The sequence below is a fragment of the Mesocricetus auratus genome, unplaced genomic scaffold (genome assembly GCF_017639785.1).
Source record: "Mesocricetus auratus isolate SY011 unplaced genomic scaffold, BCM_Maur_2.0 Super-Scaffold_100028, whole genome shotgun sequence".
NCBI lineage: Eukaryota > Metazoa > Chordata > Mammalia > Rodentia > Cricetidae > Mesocricetus > Mesocricetus auratus.
Window position 1 is genome coordinate 2,354,462 of NW_024429209.1, and position 21,731 is coordinate 2,376,192.

At 50.8% G+C, this 21,731-nt stretch overlaps 2 protein-coding genes across 13 annotated transcripts in view; one reads left to right on the forward strand and one right to left on the reverse strand.

Annotated features, from left to right (window-relative positions):
• Nucleotides 1-17,207, forward strand: part of Cep250 (centrosomal protein 250) — a 54,366-nt gene extending 37,159 nt beyond the window's left edge. For 8 of the 9 annotated variants that reach the window (XM_040732777.1, XM_040732782.1, XM_040732776.1 and 5 more), the window contains 11 exons: nucleotides 1,278-1,416; nucleotides 2,088-2,430; nucleotides 3,418-3,539; nucleotides 5,126-5,246; nucleotides 6,357-6,478; nucleotides 7,280-9,871; nucleotides 12,486-12,599; nucleotides 12,720-12,869; nucleotides 13,222-13,323; nucleotides 14,208-14,270; nucleotides 15,923-17,207. In XM_040732777.1, coding sequence (XP_040588711.1) covers nucleotides 1,278-1,416; nucleotides 2,088-2,430; nucleotides 3,418-3,539; nucleotides 5,126-5,246; nucleotides 6,357-6,478; nucleotides 7,280-9,871; nucleotides 12,486-12,599; nucleotides 12,720-12,869; nucleotides 13,222-13,323; nucleotides 14,208-14,270; nucleotides 15,923-16,186 — 4,132 coding nt within the window. In that variant the 3' untranslated portion in view covers nucleotides 16,187-17,207. Of the gene's footprint in view, nucleotides 1-1,277; nucleotides 1,417-2,087; nucleotides 2,431-3,417; nucleotides 3,540-5,125; nucleotides 5,247-6,356; nucleotides 6,479-7,279; nucleotides 9,872-12,485; nucleotides 12,600-12,719; nucleotides 12,870-13,221; nucleotides 13,324-14,207; nucleotides 14,271-15,922 lie in introns of those variants that run through there. The other variant, XR_005871546.1, reaches the window with a different exon arrangement.
• A 747-nt stretch (nucleotides 17,208-17,954) lies between these two features.
• Nucleotides 17,955-21,521, reverse strand: CUNH20orf173 (chromosome unknown C20orf173 homolog). 4 transcript variants are annotated; one of them, XR_001197379.3, is made up of 5 exons: nucleotides 20,338-21,519; nucleotides 19,999-20,156; nucleotides 19,775-19,924; nucleotides 19,555-19,605; nucleotides 17,955-18,886 (listed from the first exon to the last, which is right to left on the reverse strand). XR_001197379.3 is itself a non-coding variant. In XM_013124033.3 (3 exons), exons 1-3 carry the CDS (start codon nucleotides 20,671-20,673, stop codon nucleotides 19,825-19,827), a joined length of 594 nt encoding a protein of 197 aa, XP_012979487.1. In that variant the 5' UTR covers nucleotides 20,674-21,521; the 3' UTR covers nucleotides 17,955-19,824. The 4 variants fall into 4 exon arrangements, 1 of the variants encoding a protein (XP_012979487.1); XR_001197378.3 differs by having other exon boundaries at nucleotides 19,555-19,924; nucleotides 20,338-21,521; XR_001197377.3 differs by having other exon boundaries at nucleotides 17,955-19,605; nucleotides 20,338-21,520.
• Nucleotides 21,522-21,731: the final 210 nt, after the last annotated feature.

Sequence of the window (21,731 nt, forward strand, 5' to 3'; positions counted from 1 at the left end):
ACTGCCCATCAGAAATTTTTAATCGAACAATTTTTTAAACAAATGGTTACAGATTATTACATATGGTGTGGAGGAAATAGACAAGGTGATGAGAGAGAGAGAGGGAGGGAGGGGGGCTTTAGAAATATACAAGGAAGTTGTATGGTGGTGCACACCTTTAGTCCCAGCACTCAGGAGGCAGAAGCAAGCAGCTCTCTGAGGCTGGCCAGGTCTACAAAGTGAGTTCCAGGACAGCCAGGGCTACACAGAGAAAACCCTGTCTTTAAAAACAACAACAACAAAAAGATAAAATAAACTGAATACTGGGACTGTTGAGGTGATTCAGCTGGTAAGGATGCTTGGCTGCCAAGCCTGCCCGACCTGAGTTCCATCTTCAGAAGCCACATGATGGAAGGAAAGGACCCAAGCCTGAATGTTGTCCTTTGACCTCCACACGCCCTCTCTACACACAAACAGAATGCTGAAAGACAATGGAGCCACCCTTGCTTAGTAAGAGAAGAAGCCCTGAGGCAAATGAGAGCTTTCAGGGTTTGGTGATGCCAGAGTGCGGTATGGCCAGTATTCACCAAAGTCCATAAAAAGGAGCTTGTAGGTCACATTCAACAGGAAACTGTAAGGATTTCAAGTAAGAGAATCAGCATAATCAGATTTCTAGTGTGTTAGAAGGGATAGTGGTAGCCTGAAACGTGGAGTGGCATGAGCCCATTCAGAGTGGGGGACAGCATGCACTCAGTGTCCTAGGGACCTGAGAAGGGATGATCTTTTCAGTAGTGACAACTGAGTCCTAAAGACAAGTCAGGAGGTGGGACCAGGTGTCCAAGTGAGAGTTAGCGACTGCATGCGCCATGGCAAGTAGGAGAGGGAAGAAGAGAGGAACTTGAGATGCGTTATGGCTTAAGACAATTACAGATTGGATGTGGGTAGGATGAAGGGAGAACCGAAATGTTGGTGACTTCCATGCTGTGACACTGTAGATGAAAGAGCCATTCACAGAGCCAGGGTACAGAGTGAGAGATGGTTGGGTGGAGAATTGGGGACGCACAGGAATGGGAAACTTGGATATAATGAATTTAAAATGTGTGCATATATTTGTGGGATATACCAAAGAATAAACTTGAGCGAAATGAGTCCTTAGGTATTCAATAAACAGTACTTCTTACTGACCCTCTGGTCACCATCATGGCTTCTGTTTTAACAAGCAATGCTGATTAGAACAGTCCAATGACGTGCACTCTCACCCCGAGAGAATGACCTCTCTCTCCCACCTCTGTTTTCAGCCTGGCACTGTCGCTGGTGGAAAAGGAAGGAAGACTCCTCGTTTTACAAGAAGCTGACTCTGTTCGACAGCAGGAGCTGAATTCCCTGCGTCAGGACATACAGGAGGCCCAGGAAGGACAGAGAGAGCTCGGTGTACAGGTGCCCCACTATGCCTGAGCCCTGCTTTCTGGAGAAGATGCTCTTAGAGGGGCTGGGTGAATTGTTTTTGGTTTTTCTAAGAATAATATAGACTGGGACCTCAGCATCCCTGCCAGAAGGTGAAAAGCAGGGCTGGGCACCAGGGGCTCTGGAACCTGACCCAGAGATGAGCTCTGTCCCATGTGGGGAGCCTGACTGGCACCCTGGACAGAGTGTTCAAAGCATGCCCATGTGAGCCTGATTCATGCACAGTAACTTGCAAATGTGCTTTATCTGCTTGGCAAAATGCAGCAGGGGGAACCTGGAGGGTAAACACAAGCAAGAGGCCTTCCATACTGTTTGTTCACTGGCCCGGACCTGAGCCTGGAGGAGAGATAGAGTTGGGAAGGGGCTCAGACCTGCCTAACAGTCTTCATGCAGTCTGACCAGCTCCAGGTCAAGGTTTCAGGGCAGAGTTCTAATCACAGCAGGGGCTGGCATATCTGTCTGCCTGGGAGCAGGGCCAGGCCTGTAGTGTAGCCTGGGCCCTTGTCTCTGGTGTTGGCCACCCCAGTTGCCAGAACTACTCACTTCAGGGCCCTTCCTTCCGGCTGCAGAGCTGAGCCCACTGGACTTCTCCCCGTCTGGGGTCCTGATGGAACTTGCTCAGGGTGTCTCCTTCCTCCTGGCAGGTGGAGCTCCTGAGGCAGGAGGTGAAGGAAAAGGAGGCTGACTTTGTGGCCCGGGAAGCACAGCTGCTAGAGGAGCTGGAGGCCTCACGAATCACAGAGCAGGAGCTGCGAGCTTCTTTGTGGGCCCAGGAGACCAAGGCAACCCAACTGCAGCTGCAGCTGCGCAGCACTGAGAGCCAGCTGGAGGTACTGGCTGCAAAACAGCAGCCAGAGAACCAGGCCCAGGCCCAGCTGGCTAGCCTTTACTCTGTTCTGCAGCAGGCCCTGGGGTCTGCGTGTGAAAGCCGACCTGAGCTGAGGGGTGGGGGCGACTCTGCTCCCTCCCTCTGGGGCCCTGAGCCAGGTGAGGAAGCCAGATGAGAGCTAAGTCTTGTGGGTCAAAGCCCAGGAAAAGGGAAGGGAATGGAGTTCCTGTTGTAAAATAACATCCAGGTTAAGGCCATGGATGCTGCAGCTGATTCTAAGGTATCTCGAACACCAGTCTGTTTGGTAGCAGGCAAGCCACCTAACTTCTCTGAACTTGATTTTTCTTGATTATGAAATGAAAGTGTTAAAAGTCCTATCTTAGAATTTGCCAAATGTAGGGTACCTGCCTGTAACCCTAGCACTAAGTTCCACCAGCCTGAGCTACATAGTCAATTGCTTGGGGTTGGGGTTGGGATAGGAGGATTAAGAGTGCAGAGTCATCCACAGGTACCTAGTAAATTACAGGCCAGCCTAGACTACATAAATCCTGTCTTTAAAAAAATGAGGCTAGGTGTGGTGATGTAAAGCCTTTAATCCCAGCACTCAGGAGGCAGAGGCAGGCGGATCTCTGTGAGTTTGAGGCCAGCCTGGTCTACAAAGCGAGTTCCAGGATAGTCATGGCTATTACACAGAGAAACCCAGTCTGGAAAAAAAAAAGATAAAAAATTTTTACAGCTTGCACTTTGGAGCATAGCAGCCAACAGCCAGCATTTTCTAATGCAGCAGTTCTCCACCTGTGGGTTGAGATCCCTTTGGGGTTGAATGACCCTTTCACATATCTGCATATATTCTGTATACCCGATCCTTACATCACAATTCATAACAGTAGCTCAATTATAATTATAAAGTAGCAACAAAATAATTGTATGGTTGGGGTCACTGCAGCATGAGGAACTGTATTACGGGGTCGTAGTATTGGGAAGGCTGAAAAACACTGCTTTAATAGAAAGTGTAGGAATGAACCTTCTAGAATGGATTCTTTGGAGAGAGGGGAGCCAGCAGGAGGGCCAAGGCTCTGTCTGGGGAGGAATGGCTGCTGCTTATTGTGGCAGCCAGGTGAGAAGAGTTTTCCTCTTTTCTTCAGATCAGATTGGAGCTAGGAGACCCTTTAAGAGAGGTCCCCTCCTGACCGCACTGTCAGCGGAGACTGTAGCGTTGGCTCTCCAGAAGCTTCATCAAGACCTGAGGAAGGCTCAGCAGGCCCGGGTATGTCCTCTGCCCTCCTCCCTTTTCTGGAGTTCCCCTGAGACCCCCAATCAGACTTGTAAATAGAGGGAGATGGGTCAAAGGTTACTCATCCCAATCTCAGCCCCCCCCCCCCCATCCCTCCTGTATCAATTACTGGCCTGCAAACGTAACTAAGCATTTGGATTTCCTGGGCCTTGTTTTCACTTGAAAAGTAGGGCAATCAATGCTTCCCCTTCCACCGCCATCACACTCCTCCATCCCAGTTGCTGTGAGTGGGAACCCTGAAGGAGCTCTGAGAACTGTAAACCCTTCAACACAACACATGGGTTTATCTTGTATCATTTCTTATCATCCGAGAATTTCTTCTTAGTACCAGAACCTCTGAGAAAAGGCAGGTAAGCTGGGGCGTACTGAAATTGGAGGTCACCATTTACAAGAATATTCTAGACTTAAGACTGAGCCAACTCCGCCTCACTATGCACTTGAGAGTGCCTGTGCACCAGCCACTCAGGGCTGGTGATACAGAAACATAAAGACCCAATCCGCCTTCAAGAAGCCCTCCATAGTGGAGCCCAAGCTTCATTCTGTGGAGCTGACAGAAGGACTGGCTCAGACAGACATAGCTCAGCCTGCTGGGACTGGGAGAGTGTCAGGGGAAGAGGTGACTGTGTTCCCAACTGTGAAGGAGGCTCTTGGGAGACAAGGAGTGTGGCCTGGAATAGGACACTGAGCAGTTGTTCAAAAGAAATAATCCAGGTGTAGTGGCACATGCCTGTGGTCCCAGCACTCAGGAGGCTGAGGCAGGAGGATTGAGAACTTGAGACTAGCCTGAGTTATATATTGAGACCTTGTCTTCTCCCCAAAAATAAAATAAAAATAAAAGATTTGGGCAGATACCAGGTGTGGGGCCTCAAGTGTCTGTAATCCCAGCACTTGGGAGGTAGAGGCAAGATGATGATCAGGAGTTCAAGACCAGTCTAAATTTTTGTAGTCACTTTAAGATCAGCCCAGGCGCCGGGCAGTGGTGGCGCACACCTTTAATTTCAGCACTCGGGAGGCAGAGGCAGGCGGATCTCTGTGAGTTCGAGGCCAGCCTGGTCTACAAGAGCTAGTTCCAGGACAGCCTCCAAAGCCACAGAGAAACCCTGTCTTGAAAAACCAAAAAGAAAAAAAAAAAAAAAAAAGATCAGCCCAGGCTATATGAGACTGCCTGAAATAACAACAAAAACATGGGTCCAAGGGGTGCCCCTCAGGTTCACCCCGATTCTGGGAACTAAATGCATAAGAGTTTAGAGCAATGATTCTCAACCTGTGTGTCGAAACCCCTTTGGGTATTGAGCGACCCTTTCACAAGGGTCGAATACCAGATATCCTGCATATTAGGTTTTTACATTACAATTTATAACAGTAGCAAAATTACAATATCGACAAAAATAATTTTATGGTTGGGGTCACCACACCACGAGGAACTTATTTAAGGGTCACAGTGTTAGGGAGGTTGAGAACTGGTTTAGAGAGTGGGGTAATGATGACAGAGACTGAGGAGTATGGACAGTGTCTGAGCTCCTGAGAGTGTGAGCTCAGCCTCGCCCTTCCTCTCCCAGGATGACCTGAGGGACCAGATCCAGAAGCTGACCCAGCACCTGACTGATACAGAGGCCCAGAAGAGCCAGGTCCACTCAGAGCTGCAGGACCTGCAGAAACAGCTCTCACAGAGCCAGGAAGGTAAGATGCTCAGGGGACCAGGCTGAAAGGAGGCAAGAGCAGGCAGCGGCCAGAACGGGGATATGAGGCCCCTGGGAGGGGTGAGCCTCTTCGACTCGAGTTCCACTGTGCTTGGCTTTTGTGGGCCATATTGGAAGACGGAGTAAGAAGGAACAGACTTGGGAAAATGTCTCTGATAGACGCTGCTACCTGGGCTGCTGTTAGTCTCTGCAGGGAGTTGTTTTTTCACTTAATTTGTGGGGGGGAGGGGGCTTGCCACAGCACACATGGAGGTCTGAAGCAATTTGTGGAAAACAGTTCTTGTCTTCTACCACATAGGTTCCCCAGGGATCCAACTCAAGCAGTCAGTTGTGGTAGTGAGAGCTTTTCCCTTCTGAGCCAGCTCACCAGCCCCGTGCAGAAAAAAAAATTTCAAGCACAAAATCCTGGTGACCCTCGGCCAGAACTATCAAAACATAAAACTATTTATTTCTTTTGTCGTTTATTCCTGTTGTTTATTTTTATCATTTTCCACTATCACCTCAAAATTAGCGTTTGAGGACAAAAGGATTGTAAATATACTCTTGAGAAAGACCAGGAGGGGACTCGGGAAGAGCCCACTGCCATGTCCCTCTGCCGAGGACTTGGAGGGTGGAGGCCACTTGGAAAGGAAAGGAGCCTCAAGGTTAGGGTTAGGGTTAGGAAAGAGCTGAGCCTTTTAGGCACTTGAGAGTTCCCCGAGGTCCATACAAACAGCTGGCTCTGGGTCTTCTTCAGACTTGAGGGCCTCTAGGAACCACCTCCAAACTCATAGAATTGGGGCTAGAAGGGGCCGCTGCTGTCAGATGGCTCTCGTGTCTGAGAGCTGATCTGAGTACCCCCGAGTGATGAGGATGAGAATGAGGAAGTGATTGGCAGGCTGTGCTGTGCCAGGGCTTGCAGCAGACACAGGTGCAAGGCCAGAAGCAGCTGCTGGCAGAGAAGTGATGACACAGGACACTGGGTGTCATTTTCTCCCCCTTAGCCTTGTTCCCCTTTGATTCTGATCCCTGTCCGCCATCTGCCTCTATACCCTGTATTCTCCCACCTGCAGCCATGCACCTGACTCCAACATCTCTGTTCCTTTCAAAGAGAAATCCAAGTGGGAAGGGAAGCAGAGCTCCCTGGAGTCTGAGCTAAGGGACTTGCAGGAGACTGTGGCATCCTTGCAGAGTCGCCTACGGCAGGCAGAGCTGCAGAAAACAGAAGCTCAGGTAAGTGCTGGTCTGGGGAAGTGCCTCAGGAGTTGTGTTTAGAGTTCAAACCCCTAACCCTTGTCTTAACCTTTCTCTAACCCTAACCCCTGACCCTTTCCATAACCTAACCTTAACCCCTAACCTGTATTCTGCCTCTCAGAAACACCTTGGTCTGTCTGTGCTCTTATGCCTGGCTTCCTTCAACAAGTCTCAAAGTTTCCTGACTGTTCCCACCTTTCCATTATTAAGGTCATAGTGAACCTTTATCTAATTACTTTTCCTTTTTCTTTTTTTTTTTTTTTTTTTTTTTTTTGGTTTTTCGAGACAGGGTTTCTCTGTGGCTTTGGAGGCTGTCCTGGAACTCACTGTGTAGACCAGGCTGGCCTCGAACTCACAGAGATCCTAATTACTTTTTCTGAATTAAGATTAGACTGTTATTCCCTGATGTACAAGATCAGGGTCTAGAAATGCCTCTTTGCACTAGGCTATCTTCCCCTGGACACAGAGGAACTCTGGAAGGTGGTAGGGACCACCTTAAGTGGAATACATCACTTTTTCAGTCCTTGTTAAGAGCTGATCTCTGATGTTGTCACAAAATAAGAGGCTAGTGTTAAAGTGACAGTATCAAGAAAATAATCTTGGCCAGGCAGTGGTAGCACACACTTTTAATCCCAACAGGCAGGCCGATCTCTTGAGTTTGAGGCCAGCGTGGTCTACAGAGTTCTAGGATGGCTATGGCTACACTGAAAAACCCTGTCTTGAAAGACCAAACTAAAAAGGAATAATCTTATCTTAAAGCCTTTTGCCTCTTGTTTCCAGAATGAGCGAGAGTTGCTTCAGGCATCCAAGGAGAAGCTGACAACCCAGGTTGAACGTCTGCAAGCATGTGTTGCAGAAGCCCAGGCTCAAGCAAGTGCAGCCTGTGTCCTGGAAGAAGATCTGCGAACAGCTCGCTCAGCGCTAAAACTGAAAAATGAGGAGGTAGAGAGCGAGCGGGAGAGAGCCCAGGCTTTGCAAGAGCAAGGTGAGCTAAAGGTGGCCCAGGGGAAAGCTTTGCAGGAGAATCTAACCCTGCTGGCCCAGACCCTGTCTAACAGAGAACGGGAGGTGGAGACACTACAGGCTGAGGTCCAGGAGCTGCAGAAGCAGCGGGAAATGCAGAGGGCAGCTCTGGAGCTGCTTTCCCTGGACCTGAAGCAGCGGAGCCAAGAGGTAGACCTGCAGCAAGGACAGATTGAGGAGCTGGAGAAGTGCAGGTCCGTCTTAGAGCACCTGCCCATGGCCGTCCAGGAGCAGGAGCAGCAGCTGAGTGCGCAGCGGGACCAGATCCGAGACCTGGAGAAAGACCGGGAGGCCCAGCGGAGTGTCTTGGAGCATCAGCTCCTGGACCTGGAGAAGAAGGCTCAGGTGATTGAGTCCCAGCGGGGACAGATTCAGGACCTGAAAAAGCAGCTGGTGACACTGGAGTGCCTGGCCCTGGAACTGGAAGAAAGCCAACACAAAGTGGAGAGCCAGCAGCAGGTGATTGCAGAGCTGGAGAGCCAGAGGGAGATGCAGAGGGTGGCACTAACTCACCTCACACTGGACCTGGAAGAGAGGAGCCAGCACCTGCAGGCACAAAGCAGCCAGCTCCACGAGCTGGAAAGCCAAGGCACCCATCTGGCGAGAGAGCTGCAGGAGAGAGACCAGGAGGTGACGGCTCAGCGCCAGCAGATTGAGGAGCTGCAGAAGCAGAAGGAGCAGCTGACTCAGGACCTGGCAAGGAAAGGCCAGGAGCTGATGCTGCAGAAGGAGAGGATTCAGGTCCTGGAAGACCAGAGGACGCTGCAGACCAAGATTTTAGAGGAGGACCTGGAGCAGATCAAGCATTCCTTGAGAGAGCGCGGCCAGGAGCTGGCCTCTCAGCGGCAGGGGATGCACGAGCGGGCGGACGATGTGAAGAGCCCGAGTAAAGCCCAGCGCGGGAGCCTGGAACACTTGAAACTGATTCTGCGAGAGAAGGAGAAGGAGGTGGAGTGCCAGCAGGAGCGCATCCGGGAACTTGAGGAGCACACGGGCCAGCTGGAGCAGCAGCTCCAAGGCCTGCACAGGAAGATGGCTGAGACTGGCCTGCTCCTGACCCACCGAGAGCAGGAGGTGGCAACCCTGCAGCGGCACCTCCAGGAGGCCAAGGAGCAAGGGGGGCAGAAGGAGCAGGCACTCCAGGGTCAGCTGGGGGAGGCCCAGAGAGCTCTGGCCCAGAGGGACCAGGACCTGCAGGCCCTTCAGCAGGGACAGCAGCAGGCCCTGGCCCAGGAGGAAAGCATGAAGCAAAAGGCAGGTGCTCTGCAGGCTGCCCTGGAGCAGGCCCAGGCGACACTGAGGGAGCGGCAGGGGGAGCTGGAAGAGCACAGGCAGCAAGTGCAGAGGCTCCAGGAAGAGCTGGCCATGGGGGCGCGGCAGGTGGGGGCCCTGGAGGAGGTTTTGGGAGACCTAAGGGCTGAGGCTCGGGAACACGAGAAGGCTGTGCTGGCCCTTCAACAGCGGTGTGCTGAGCAGGCACAGGAGCATGAGGCGGAAGCCAGGGCCCTGCAGGACAGCTGGCTGAAGGCCCAGGCCACACTCACAGAACAAGAACAAGAGCTAGCGGCTCTGCGGGCAGAGAATCAGTATTCCCGCCACCAGGAGGAGGCTGCTTGGGGCCAGGCGGAGGCTCTGCAGGAGGCCCTCAGCAAAGCCCAGGCTGCCCTGCAGGACAAAGAGCAGAGTCTCCTTGAGCAGGCTGAATTGAGCTGCACTCTGGAGGCCAGCACTACCACCTTACAAGCTACCCTGGACAACTGCCAGGCACGTGCCAGACAGCTAGAGGAGGCCCTGAAGATACGAGAAGGTGAGATCCAGGCCCAGGCTGTCCAACACCAGGAGGTTATGCAGCAGCTTCAGCAGGCCCTTTCCCAGAAGGAAGAAAAGTTGAGGCAGCAGGAGGAGCAGGGGCAGCTGCTGGAAGAGGCTCTGGCCCAGAGGAGTCAAGAAAATGGGATCCAAGAAAAGCAAAGTCTAGAGCAAGAGAGAGAAGAGGAGACAGGGGCCCTAGTGGAGAGCCTAAGGGAGCTACAACTGACTCTAGCCCGAAAGGAAGAAGAGATTTTGATGCTGAAGGAGGCCCAGCAAAGGCAGAGTCTAGAGACCTTTTCCCCAAGCCACAGAGCCTTCCCAGCAGAGAAGCCAGCTCCACAATTGTCCCAGGAATTGGAACGACTGCAGAATGCCCTGAGGCAGACAGAGGCCAGGGAGATCGAGTGGAGGGAGAAGGCTCAGGACTTGGCACTGTCCCTGGCCCAGAGCAAGGCCAGCATCAGCAGTCTGCAGGAGATTGCCATGTTTCTACAAGCCTCTGTCCTAGAGCGGGAATCAGAACAACAAAGGCTGCAGGTGAGTCACTACGAAGGGCAGGGGGCAGAGTTCACTAGCTGAGCTCAAGGGCTGCTTGCTTGTGGTACCTCAGAGAGTGAGAAAGTGGAGGTGGTGAGCCCCACCATACCTCAGAGCTAGCGGAACAGATGAGCAGCCATAAACAGTGGGGTCTATGCCTGACAAAGGAAATTCAATGTGCTCCAAACTCACAGGGACACCCAGACTTCCCAAGGATGGTACCAAATGGCTTCCTGGTAAAAGTGGTATTTAGGTTAGGTTAGAGGGGACTGGTAGGGAATTAGCCAGACACCATGCAGGTGCGACTTTCTTGGGGGAAGGCAGAGGAAACTCCAGGAAGGAACATGCAGGGGACATAGAGGGCATTGGCAAGAGACAAGAAGAGGCTAGCAGAAACTATAGCATCCAGAGCTCCTAAGGACTGGGTCACTAGTGGGAAGTGGGTAGAAGATGTAGAAGAGTTTCAGAATAGCTGCTCGGGACGCACGTGGAGCGACAGCAGACTTGGGAAGACAGCAGGGGACTATGGAAGTCCAGGGAGAGGTGCAGACTTGGGGTGGCAAATGTGAATAAAGAAAGGACAAAGGCAGCACCAGGAATCTGCCCCCTGAGATGAAGAAAAGCAGGGTGAGGAGGTCAGCTTGGTTGGAAGTAGAACGAGGCACATGGGGGACACAAGGGGACATTCCAGCAGGCAGCTCAGTGAAGGGCCTGTAGGGAGAGGAGTGTGGAGCTCAGGGCGGTGGTAGGCAAGATGTGGCCTTGAAAGTAAGAGGTTGGTTGTAGACGGTGGTTCTCAACCTGTGGGTCAAACAACCCTTTCACACGGGTTGCCTAAGACCATCAGAAATATCAGATATTATGATTCATAACAGTAGCAAAATTACAGTTATGAAGTAGCAACAAAAATAAATTTGTGGTTGGGGGTCACCACAACATGAGGAACTGTATTTAAGGGTTGTAGCATTAGGAAAACTGAGAACCACTGATGATAAACCTTAGTGTACAACATTTAACTGGAGGTCAAGCTCCATGCCTTAGTTGTCTTCATACCCCCAACCCTGAGCCCAAGACCCAGACTGGCATTAGAGTGAGCTGCCGGGGAGCTGGGTTCCCTGCTCACCACAAACAAACATGGCTCTTTCTCCAAGACAAGCTTAATCCACTTCTCCAAGAAAACTAGTTCTGAGTTTTGATCTTTTGAACTCCAGAGCACAAAACCGGTTCTCTCACCCCAGACACACAACTCCTGGGGCCTCCTCTCTTTCTGGGGACTCACAAAGCTCTGGCCTGGTAAAAAGGGTGCTTGTGAAGAAGGAATTACACTGACAGAATTGGGGGTTGGGTTCCTGGGTTTGAAATAGGTTCTGTAATTTAGTGGCTGTTAACTATTTTCACTTTTCAAGACTGCACTTCTTTTTTTTCCATTTTCTTTTCCTTTTTTTGTTTTTTGTTTGTTTGTTTGTTTATTTGTTTGTTTGTTTTTCAAGACAGTGTTTCTCTGTAGCTCTGACTGATCTGGAACTCGCTCTGTAGAGCAGGCTGACTGGCCTGCCTCTGCCTCCTGAGTGTTGGGATTAGGTGTGCACCACACCTGGATATGTGGGGAATGATGGTTTCAGTGAGCTGTGTGTAGCAAGTGCTTTTTAACATTTATCTATTTGAGGCACATGTGTAGAGGTCAGACGACAGCCTGCAAGAGTTGGATCTCTCCTTTCACTGTGTGGGTCCCCAGGATTGAACTAAGATCATCAGGCTAAGTGACAAGCATCTTCCTGGCCATGGAACTCATCCTATTTATGGACCCATCTTGTGGCCTAGCAAAAGGGAGTCATGTCTCTGGGCATGAGGATACTTCCTAGGCTTGCTCTCAGGTTACTGAGTGGTCTCTAGATAACATAACAAGGATCAGAGGCAGCGCTTTGTGGTGGTCATGCTTTTGGTGTTGTTTTTGTTTTTTCGTTTTTTGAGACAGGGTTTCTCTGTGTAACAGTCCTGACTGTCTTGGAACTCTCTCTGTAGACCAGGCTGGCCTTGAACTCACACCATGTGTGTGTAGGTGCCTTTGCAAGCCAGAAGAGGATGTTGGATTCCCTGCAGCTGGAGTTAGAGGCAGTTGTGAGCCATGCCATGTGGGTGCTGAAAACCAAATTTGGGTCCTCCAGGGGGGAAAAAAATAGCAAGTTCTCTTTATCACTTACATTTTATATATTTTAAACATTTTTGCATGCCAGGTTCCATTGTACTCATTTTTTCACTTCCCTCAAAGAAGGAACTGATATTGTGTCCATTTTATAGTTGAAAAGTAGCAGTGAGAGACTTGAGCTTATCCTAAGTCTGGTTGAAGTGGTTAGCTCTGACAGTCTGAATAGAACTCAGGGCTAGACCATTTGGCTCTTCCTTTCTCTGTGAACCTGTCATACCACACAAACACACACACACACACACACACACACACACACACCACCACCACCACCACCACCACCACCACCACCAGTCACACCAACATCACACACTCTCACATCCGGCTACCCTTTGAAGAGGGTAGAAGATGAGATAATTTTGGACATGAGTTTGGCATAGTATGATTTTTGTCCCTCTCTCTGTACCCTAGGAGGAGTTGGTGCTTAGCAGACAGGCTCTGGAGGAGCAGCAGTCACATGGCCTACATTCAACCAGCAGCGCAGACCAGGGGCCCAACGCTGGACAAGACATGCAGCCGGGAAAGGTGAGCTGGGCCTGGTAGCATAGGAGGAGCCCTGTCGACAGCATGTTCCTTCCTTTGCCCTCTGTCTCTTCCCCCTGTCTGTTGGGATGCCCAGGTGAGCAGCATGGGTCTTCCTTGCAGGTAGCTGTGGCTGAGCCTAGTCCTGGGGTGGAGGAGAAGGAACAGTGGACGCGAAGGCTTGAACGTCTACAGCAAGCAGTGGCACAGCTGGAATTTGACCGGAGCAAGCTACAGCACCACAATGCGCAGCTGCGGACTACCTTAGAGCAGGTCAGTAACTTCTGCAGCCCACTCTGGGCCCGAAATCTCCACTTCTTGTGGCTTTTCTGAAACAGTTTTATTAAATTACAGCCATGCTTTGTCTGTGGATGCCGACTCGTCATGCTAGGGAGCAGAGTAATTTTGACATGGCGGGATGCGCTCAGGAACAACCCACAGAGCTAGCCTCTGCTCCCGCCGCCTGAGCTAGCCTGTCTTCTTTGTACCAAGAGCCCTTCTTGCACCCTACTGTGTGCCCCCCCAGCCCTGGAGTCTTGCTTCCTATGGCCCTGCGCTCTACACTCACTCCTGCACATGTGCTGGCTCCAGATCAAGACGTGATTTCTCACTTGCATATTGGCAGGTAGAGCGAGAACGGAGGAAGCTGAAGAGGGATTCCATGCGCGCATCCCGAGCAGCGTCACTGGAGATGAGAGAAGCTATGGCTTCATCCCCCGTACAGCAGGTTTTCCTGTTTTCCTCACCCGCCTCTTTCTTCCTGCCGCTACAGAAACTCAACCCTCTGTAGTGCTTATCCCAGGCCACTGTTGCATGTAGAGGCAGCCACTCTATTTCCTCCAGATAGCCCCTTCCGGCTTGATTCTGCCCATAGTCTGTCCTTGCCTTAGGAGGGGGTCCAACGTCAGTGGGTAAGTGCAGCCAGGTATAGTGGCTTCAGACCATTCCCAGGCCAGTGCCTCACAGTCCCCCAGTCATCCAGAGTCCCTGGCATCCAGGGCTGTGCCGTGCTCACCAGCTCTTGACATGCCCAGGAGTTTGGCCACAGCTTTGTGTCTAAGAGCCCCTTGGTTCTGAGTTTACAAAGCTAGGGTTCTGATGTGTCCTTGCACAGAGCCCATTCTCAGGGGGCATTTGCCCTTTTAAACCATCACCACTTGAGGTAAACTGTGCCCATCAGCATGGCAGGAGGAACTTCTTCCGGTCCTGAACATCTCCAGCTTCAGCCCACTTCCTTTAATGAGCCTTTCCCAAGGGCAGATACTATCTTTCTTCCCCTTCAGCCCAAGGCTGCCACAAAACAGATCCCTTATGTGAAATAAAAAAAATTCCTCACAGGAGATGCTGCCCATGGTGCTGCTGTGGGGCCCTCTTGGGCCTTCCCTCTGCCTGGAGCCATGCCCTTAGCGCTCCAGTCTGGGTTCAGGTACTCCTGGCCCTCAGATGTTGCCTAGACCCCTGGGAGTGGGATGAAGAGGTCAGCTCTGCCTGCTCCACAGACAGACCTCCCGGAAGCATCTCTGGCCTTGGAGTAGAGGCAGAGGTAGGGTGCTGTGGAAACTCCAGAGCAGGACAGCCCATTCTAACAGGAGCCATATCTGTTTTCCTTAGGATGGAAGAGGAGGTCAGAGGGATTCCTCGGATAGCATGCGTGTGGCTGAGCTTCAGAGAGAGGTATGTTCTGGAAGGATCCATTTCCTATTCCCTTTTCCCTCACTGTACTCAGGCCACAAGGTTCAGTATCTGCATGTCCAGCAGGAGAAGGGAAGCAGCTTTGGCACTCAGAGAATTTCCATCTCCATAGGAGACAAACAGTGCTCCAGTCCCAACTCCACCTGTGTGGGCAGGAAGTCCAGGGAAAGGAGACGCAGAGGGTCCAGGGCAGAACGGGGCCAGCAGCGCTGGCTGGCCTGGCCCTCCGCTGTAGGCAGCACTGTGGACAAGCACACTAGGCAGAGGCACTCGGGCACCGCCAGACAAGCTGCCACACTCAGGAAACTAATTTAATGTCCCACAAGCTCTTTCTCCTCCTTCCTGCTCCCTACACCTTTCTCCCTATCCCACCTAGGAGTAATGAGAAGTGTAGGTTTGACTTCCGAGCCTCTCTCAGAATCAGTAATTGTTGTTGGCAGCCTGACTCCCCCAGTACTTGGGCTGTGCTTTGTAGTCTGTTAAATTTCTGTGAAGCCCCTGACGCAGAGTCTGAGGCAAGAGAGGCCTTGGGACTTGTGTTTCCTGGTGTACTCCCTTAAAGCTGCCCTCACCCTAGTCCCGAGACTCCAGTCACTCTTGTCTGCCTATCTCACTCTTCCAATCTGAGGAATGGAAAGTTTAGTTGGTGATTCTCAGCCTTGGCCATACGTTAGAGTATGTGCCACCTGGGGGAGGAGTTTTGAAAAAGATACCAATACCTGGGCCTCACACCATTGTAGCTAAGTTGAAATGTTTCCTCCCAAAACATATGTGTACCTGATCAAAATAGTTATGTCTAGGCATATCCATTATCAAAATTAAAACTGTGGGCATTTGATCAAATACAAAAATTTCCTTCAGAATGGTTGATGAGACGCTAGAGAGATAGCTCAGTGTTCTTACAGAGGACCCAGGTTCAGTTCCCATCACCAACATGGTGGCTTACAACCATCCTGAACTCCAGTTTCAGGAGATCTCATGACCTTTTCTGACCTCTGTAGGCACCAGACACACATGGTGTACATACATGCAGGCAAAACAGTTGTACATTTTTAAGTAAATCTTTTAAAAATTCAAGTTGCTGAGTTTTATTGATGCTTGTAGCTCCCCCCGCGTCACCGGTTGTCCTAGTTTCATTGATAAATACCCTGACAACAGCAACGTACAGGAAAGAGAGCGGTTTTTTAACTCACACAATTCCAGGTACCAGTCCATCGTAGCAGGGAAGGCAAGGCTGCCAGAACTTAAAGCAGCTAGCTACTCACAGCACAGTCAGCAGCTGAGAGTGAATGCATGCATGCCTGTTACTTAGATCACTACAGTCCAGGACTCAAAGCCAAGGAATGGAACCACCAGCACAAACAAACTGGGTCTTCCCACATTGTTTATGTAGACAAAGCAGTCCCTCACAGACATGCCCAGGCCAACCTGATGTACCGTCATTACTGTGGAGCCAGTGTTGGGAATCAGTGGATTTGGAGTTCATGTGACCCTTATTCCAACTCTAGTGCTTGATCCTGAGGTTCAGATATGTAGCAATTGATCCCAGAGTGGAGCCATAAGCCACGAGAGCACAGAAGGACCAGGACAGCCTCAGAGCCTTCAACTGTTCTCCTTGGTTTTCTGTCTACCAGGTGGCCCAGCTGCGAGCCCAGTTGGCGTTGGAGCGAAAGCAGAGACAGGACTACATTGCGCGATCTGTGCAGACCAGCCGCGAGCTGGCAGGCCTGCGTCACAGCCTGTCTCACTCCCTCCTCACAGTGGCCCAGGACCCCGAGGCCACGGTTCTGGAGGCTGAGACCCGAAAGCTGGATGAGTCCCTGAGTCAGAGTCTGACATCCCCAGGGCCGCTCCTGCTACATCCTAGTCTGGACGCTGCTCAAACTACCCCCAGGTAGCAGCTATAGCCAGGGCAGAACATAGGCCAGCGAGGTGGTACACATTGGACAACTGCTACAGGTTTGCCAAAGGCAAGATTTAGCTCTGCTACCCAACTAGGAGGCCCAGGTCAGCTGACAGTCCCAGGAAGAAAATGGAGAGGTCACAGTTCCCATGGGAATGAGGCAAATCACATTTGCTTGCTAACCCCCTGTTACCCAAGAAGTGCCTTGCCCTGACTATGGGGTATCTATTGTCTTTCTGCCTGTTGGAGCAACCACAGTCTACACTGAGCCTGAAGGCCCTGCTGGCACCAGCAGCACGTAGGTACTTGGTCCTGGGCAGGAGCACCCTCAATGCATCTAGTGCAGGGAGTGACCACTGCCTTCTTGGCTTCGGTGTATCCCTCACCCTCCCCTTCAGCAGGGAACCCCAGGCTTCTGCATTCGTGCTTGGCTGCTGTCTCCACTTCTGGAGATGGGCAGAAGCAGGACATCAAGAGAATTTAGGAACATACTGTATGGTATGCTGTCTAACTGGGAAGGTTCCAGAGGAAAATCCTGGTCCAGCCTCAAGTGTGACTGATAAGAACCATGGAACAAGTCTGGTGAGATGCTGGGCACTTGCTGCCAAGCCTGGCAATATGAGTTCTGTCCTCCATCCCACAAGATGGAAGAAAAACTGCCCTCTGACCTCCACACATGTGCGATAGAACAGGCCCTGCATATGCATATACATGTAAACAAAAAGAGAACCAAGTAACACATTAACGATTCGGAGACACATGAGACATGTAGAGACGTGTACTGTAGAGGTGCCAAGGGAGTGATGGCGTCACCCACTGACCCTTGAGGGATGGAGTTGTTGAGAGTGCTGCTAAACACGTAGTGGGGAACGACTCTATCTGTGGCAAAGGTGGACCAAGGCTAGAGGCTGGATTACAGCAGGCCTCTAGTTCCAACACAAACAGTGACCATCCACTATGTTTCTTTATCTTTACCTAAATCAAGCTCTTTGACTTTTAACCAAAGTCAGCCTTGATTTGAGAAGTTTGTGTGGCTTCTTTCCCCATAACTCAAGGTTGTCTGAATATTCTCACGTGTCCTTCCCTGGTCACATCACCTGGAAGTGACTGCCTCTGAGTCCCACCATGTATCAAGCTGGTCAGCTCAGAAAGGGCCTGGTGGACATAGACTGGAGCTCGCAGGCCTAAGACTTCCTCAAAGCCTGGAAGGGTTAGTGCCCCCACCTTCCTCTCTCTCCTCCTCCTCCTCCTCCTCCTCCTCCTCCTCCTCTCTCTCTTTCTCTCTCTCTCTCTCTCTCTCTCTCTCTCTCTCTCTCCTCTCTCTCTCTCTCCCTTCCTCCCTCTCTCTCCTCTCCCCCCCTCTCCCCCTCCTCTCTCTCCCCTCTCTCTTTCTCTCCTCTCCCTCCCTCCCTCTCTCTGTCTCTCTCTCCCCCTCCTTCCCTTCCTCCCTCTCTCTTTTTTTTTGGTTTTTTGAGACCCTCCCTTCCTCCCTCCCTCTAAGTGTTGGGGATGAAGCTGAAGACAGAAGGGTGCTGGGTGTGAGTTTTACCCCAAGCCATGTCACTGCCCTACAGCAGTTTCTTGTTCCCAGGACTACGCTTGAGCCGAGCAGTGTATGTGCTCACACTTTGTAATTTTGACAGTTAAGTCCTTTACATGTGTGTGCCCCCCCCACACACTGTATGTATGGGTATCCCAATTTCATCTTTTAGTATATGCGTATTTTTCTAGTTCCCTGTACTGAAGAAGCAGTCCCCTCTGAAAACAGTGAAACTAACTTGAGTTTAATCGTGCTACTTGGTGTAAATAGTGTGGGCCAGTGCCTTTTACTGGGGTTACTTATGGGCAAGGGATATTAACAAAAGTAGAAATAACCCAAAGACAGCTACATCACCAAAGCCCACCCCAGCATGGGTGACACTCACAAATGCTGAATACTTGTAGCTTACTCCATAGCTTGCAGGCAGCTCCACGGGCTGGAGACTCTTCCAGGCAGTTCAGTTGATCTCTGCCTCTTCCAGGCAGCTAGGCTTACCTGGGAGTGGCTCTCTGTAGGCCTCACTGCTCATATATGCTCATGGAGTGAAGGGTCTAGTGAACCTGCTCAGTTTCTGGGACTTTTGAAGCTTTTGAGTTGTTCACTTGTGGAGCTATCCTGGAGGATGGGATTTTCACCTCTCCTTAGAACCTCCTGTGTCTTCCTCCAAAGTGAAAGGTTTTGTCTTGTAGGAAAATGCTACATAACACTGGGCAAGGCGGTACACACCTGTAATGCCAGTCCCCAGAAGGCTGAGACAGGAACATCATGAACTCAAGGCCAGCCTAGTCTACAGAACAAGTTTCAAGATAGCCAGAGGCCAAAGCTTATAGGGGTCTGGGAGGGGGGTGTCTGATAGATATAGAGACAGACTGACAGACATTGCCCCTGGGATCTTACCCTTCCTCCCCAGATGCTGTGCTTACAGATAAGAGAACCAGACCAAGATTTTATTCAGTTCCAGACTGATCTCATCATTTTCTTTTGATCTTCACAGTTATGTGGCTGTGGTGATGCTAAAACTCTCCAGCATTCATGTCTCAGCTGGTTGTCATTGTAAATAGCAGCCTTGCTGGCCATCCTAGCTGACAAGCATCTTCCATTTGTGCTTCTCTAGTTCATGCAGACTGGTCCTGTGGGCTGTGGTCTGAGGGTGGCCTAGCATGAGAGCGATGTGCATGTCAGCAGGCTGAATCCTATCCTTTAGCCCTTGTTCCCTCTTTCGTCTAGTGACAGGCTGTTTCTAGAACTGGGAGAGAATAGCGCTTCCCTTCTCTAGGGAAAACAGACTGAACACAGTGCAATAAACACTCTCATAGGCTTACCCTGGGCCTCAAAAAGGCCATCAGCTAGCTGACCTCTGTTATGCCCTGGGGAGGGGATTCCAGACAGAGGGAAGGCCCTGTGAGAAGGCAACTAGAGCACTAGAGCTGACTGCACAAGGGCTGGAGAGGTATCTTGGTTAAGAGCACTCACTGCTCTTGCAGAGGGAACCATCCAGAACTCCATTCTCTGAGGACACCAGGCATGAACATGGTGCCCATACATATATGCAGTCAAAATGCTCCTATACACAAATAATTTTTTAATTGAAGTGTAGAATAGGAGACAGGAAGGCAGGAGTGAGTGAGTATATACACAGAACTTGGACTTCCATGCTGAAGATATCAGGTAATGCAGTGAGTCTGTGCTGACCATGCAGACCAGACCATGAGTTCCAGTATTGGCCACTCACCCTGGTTATCCAGCTAGTTGCCCGTGTAATAGTTGTATCTGGGCTAGCCTGGGTCCCTCCCCACAGCAGATCAGAGCTACATGCACCTTACCTCGTCTTAACTATCTCGTGTCTCTAGAGAAATCAGACTGTCTCCCAAAATCTACAATTGAGAAAGAATTGGAGATGGTGAAATTCTAGAAAGCTCCTGAGACCTAAGAAAATCCCTCATGTCCCCAGCAGGGCAGTACAGACTCCCCACCATTCCTCCCATCTTTTGAAGGGAATTCTCCATACCTCCACATTGACGATATCTAGCACATCTCCATTACCTTGTCACTTGGGGCACCAGCTCTGCAAGCTCTAGGAACCACTGCTGTCTTCAAGAAGGCTGGTAACTGGCATTCCTGGGGCAGATGAAGGGTCCTGTGGTCTGGCTCCTCAAAACTGCCTCAGAGCTGTGGGTGGTGTCCTGACTCATCCTGGGAACAATGGCAGACATTGATAACCCGGGGTAAGCCTGGCCCAGGCCCTGATACCTTTACTCAGTACCTACCTGAAAGCCTTGTAGAATTGGTTGGTATTGCTGAGGCCAGAGTTCCCCAGCATGGCACAGGGCACACAGGGGAAGTCAAAATGGTGCAGGAGGGGCCTGGGAATCACTTCGAATAACTTCTTCCATGTTTTCCCAAGCTTGCTTACTGAGTTCATGCCCTGGTAACAGCAGAAAGAGAAGCAGGGGTCCTGGCATCAGCCATCAGTTCTGGGGGGTGGGGTGGACCAGGGGCCAAGGTTGGAGAAGGGAGAAGCAACCAAGAGAAGAGGTTTGGGATAGGACATGAACTGGGCCTGGAGAGGAAAGTGAGTGGCTCAGGGCCTAGTCCTGACCACTGACCAGCCACCAGAGAGCTTTTGTTCTCCTCAGATACCCCGTGGTCTTCTCGTAACATTCTTCGACCCAGTTCCATTCTCCAGCTGTGTGGGGGCAAGTGGAGCAGTTGGGCGTCCTTGAAAAGCAGCCACATTCCCCAGATTTGAAGCACAGCCCATTACAGTGCTGTGGTAGCATGTATGTCCATTCCTGCTGGGATGCTGATTGGTGTGTCCGATCCAGGTAGGGAGCCATCAGCAACAAGACAAGCCCCCCAAAGACCCAGCAGTACTCCATATCTGGTCCAGACAACGGGTCATGGGACGGGCAGCAGACTGGCTTCTCTACCTGAAAGGACATGGCGCTGAGGCTATGGACAGTGCCAGCATCCCTTCCTGCTGGTCTCCACAGTTCCCCGGCTTTCCTTCCAGCTTCAACCTTCCCCTCCTTTCCGTTTGCTCACCACCAGGGAGCGTTCTCACTGGACCTAGAGAGAAGATGCTAGAACAGACAAGAGAGCATAAGTTTCACCTCAGTGCTCCCTGCAGAAGGAAAGACAGGCTGTCAGTGCCACTCCAGTTGTATCACAGAGCATGACAAAGTCCACATTGTGACCGCTGCCCTGTAGCCTGCCTGGGGGAAGTCTCCAGCCTCTCTTTCTAATGCCCGGAAGTGAGAGCCCAAGGGGCATACACCGTCCTCAGCTCTCTTCCACTAAGATGCCTGAGATCTCTCACCAGAACAAGCCTGAGGCTGAACTTGTGGTTTTCCCTAGAAGCCAAGCCTCGAAAGACTGTTCTGTCAGTAAATGATCCCCCATCCCCTGCTGCTGTGATTTTAGTGATCCTCCAAAATTCTTACTCTCTCCTTTAATTTTTTTTAAATGAACACAAAGTATTCGATATCATTATGGCACTTTCTCTACTTCATTTTTCTGGGTTTATGTTATGACACTCTGTGGCCCCTAATACATACATATATGCACATACTATGGTATCAAAAACTCTTCACTAACAAAGGAAGCAACAGGTTTTTAATTGTTTTACACTTATTTAGTGTGGGGGGGGACACGTACATTCCATGGTGCACGTGTGTGGTGATCACAGGACAGCCTGCAGGAGTCGGTTCTCTCCTACCATGTGAGTTAAGACGCACATGTGTAAATAATTATAAAAACCAAACAGTATACTTCATCTACTAGACAAGAATACTAAATTCATTTCTCTTTGTGCAAAACCAATTGCAGCCTAGCATGCTGGTGCAGCCTTTCTTCCCAGCACTTGGGAAGCAGCAGCAGGCAGATCTCTGAGTTTGAGACCAGTTTGGTCTACATGTGCAGTTCCAGGCCTGTGAGGGCTACACCCTGTCTCAAAACTCATAATTTAAAAAGCTGACTCAGCCAGACAGTGGTGGTACAC

Bases quoted from the DNA above. Each gene is read 5' to 3' on its own strand.
- CUNH20orf173 (XM_013124033.3), bottom strand. From the start codon at position 20,673: ATGTCCTTTCAGGTAGAGAAGCCAGTCTGCTGCCCGTCCCATGACCCG. The intron at 20,157-20,337 runs GTCAGTGGTCAG...TGCTGTTACCAG, and splicing joins CAAAAGCTCTCTGGTGGCTG to GGCATGAACTCAGTAAGCAA. The intron at 19,925-19,998 runs GTAGGTACTGAG...CATTGTTCCCAG, and splicing joins CAATTCTACAAGGCTTTCAG to GATGAGTCAGGACACCACCC.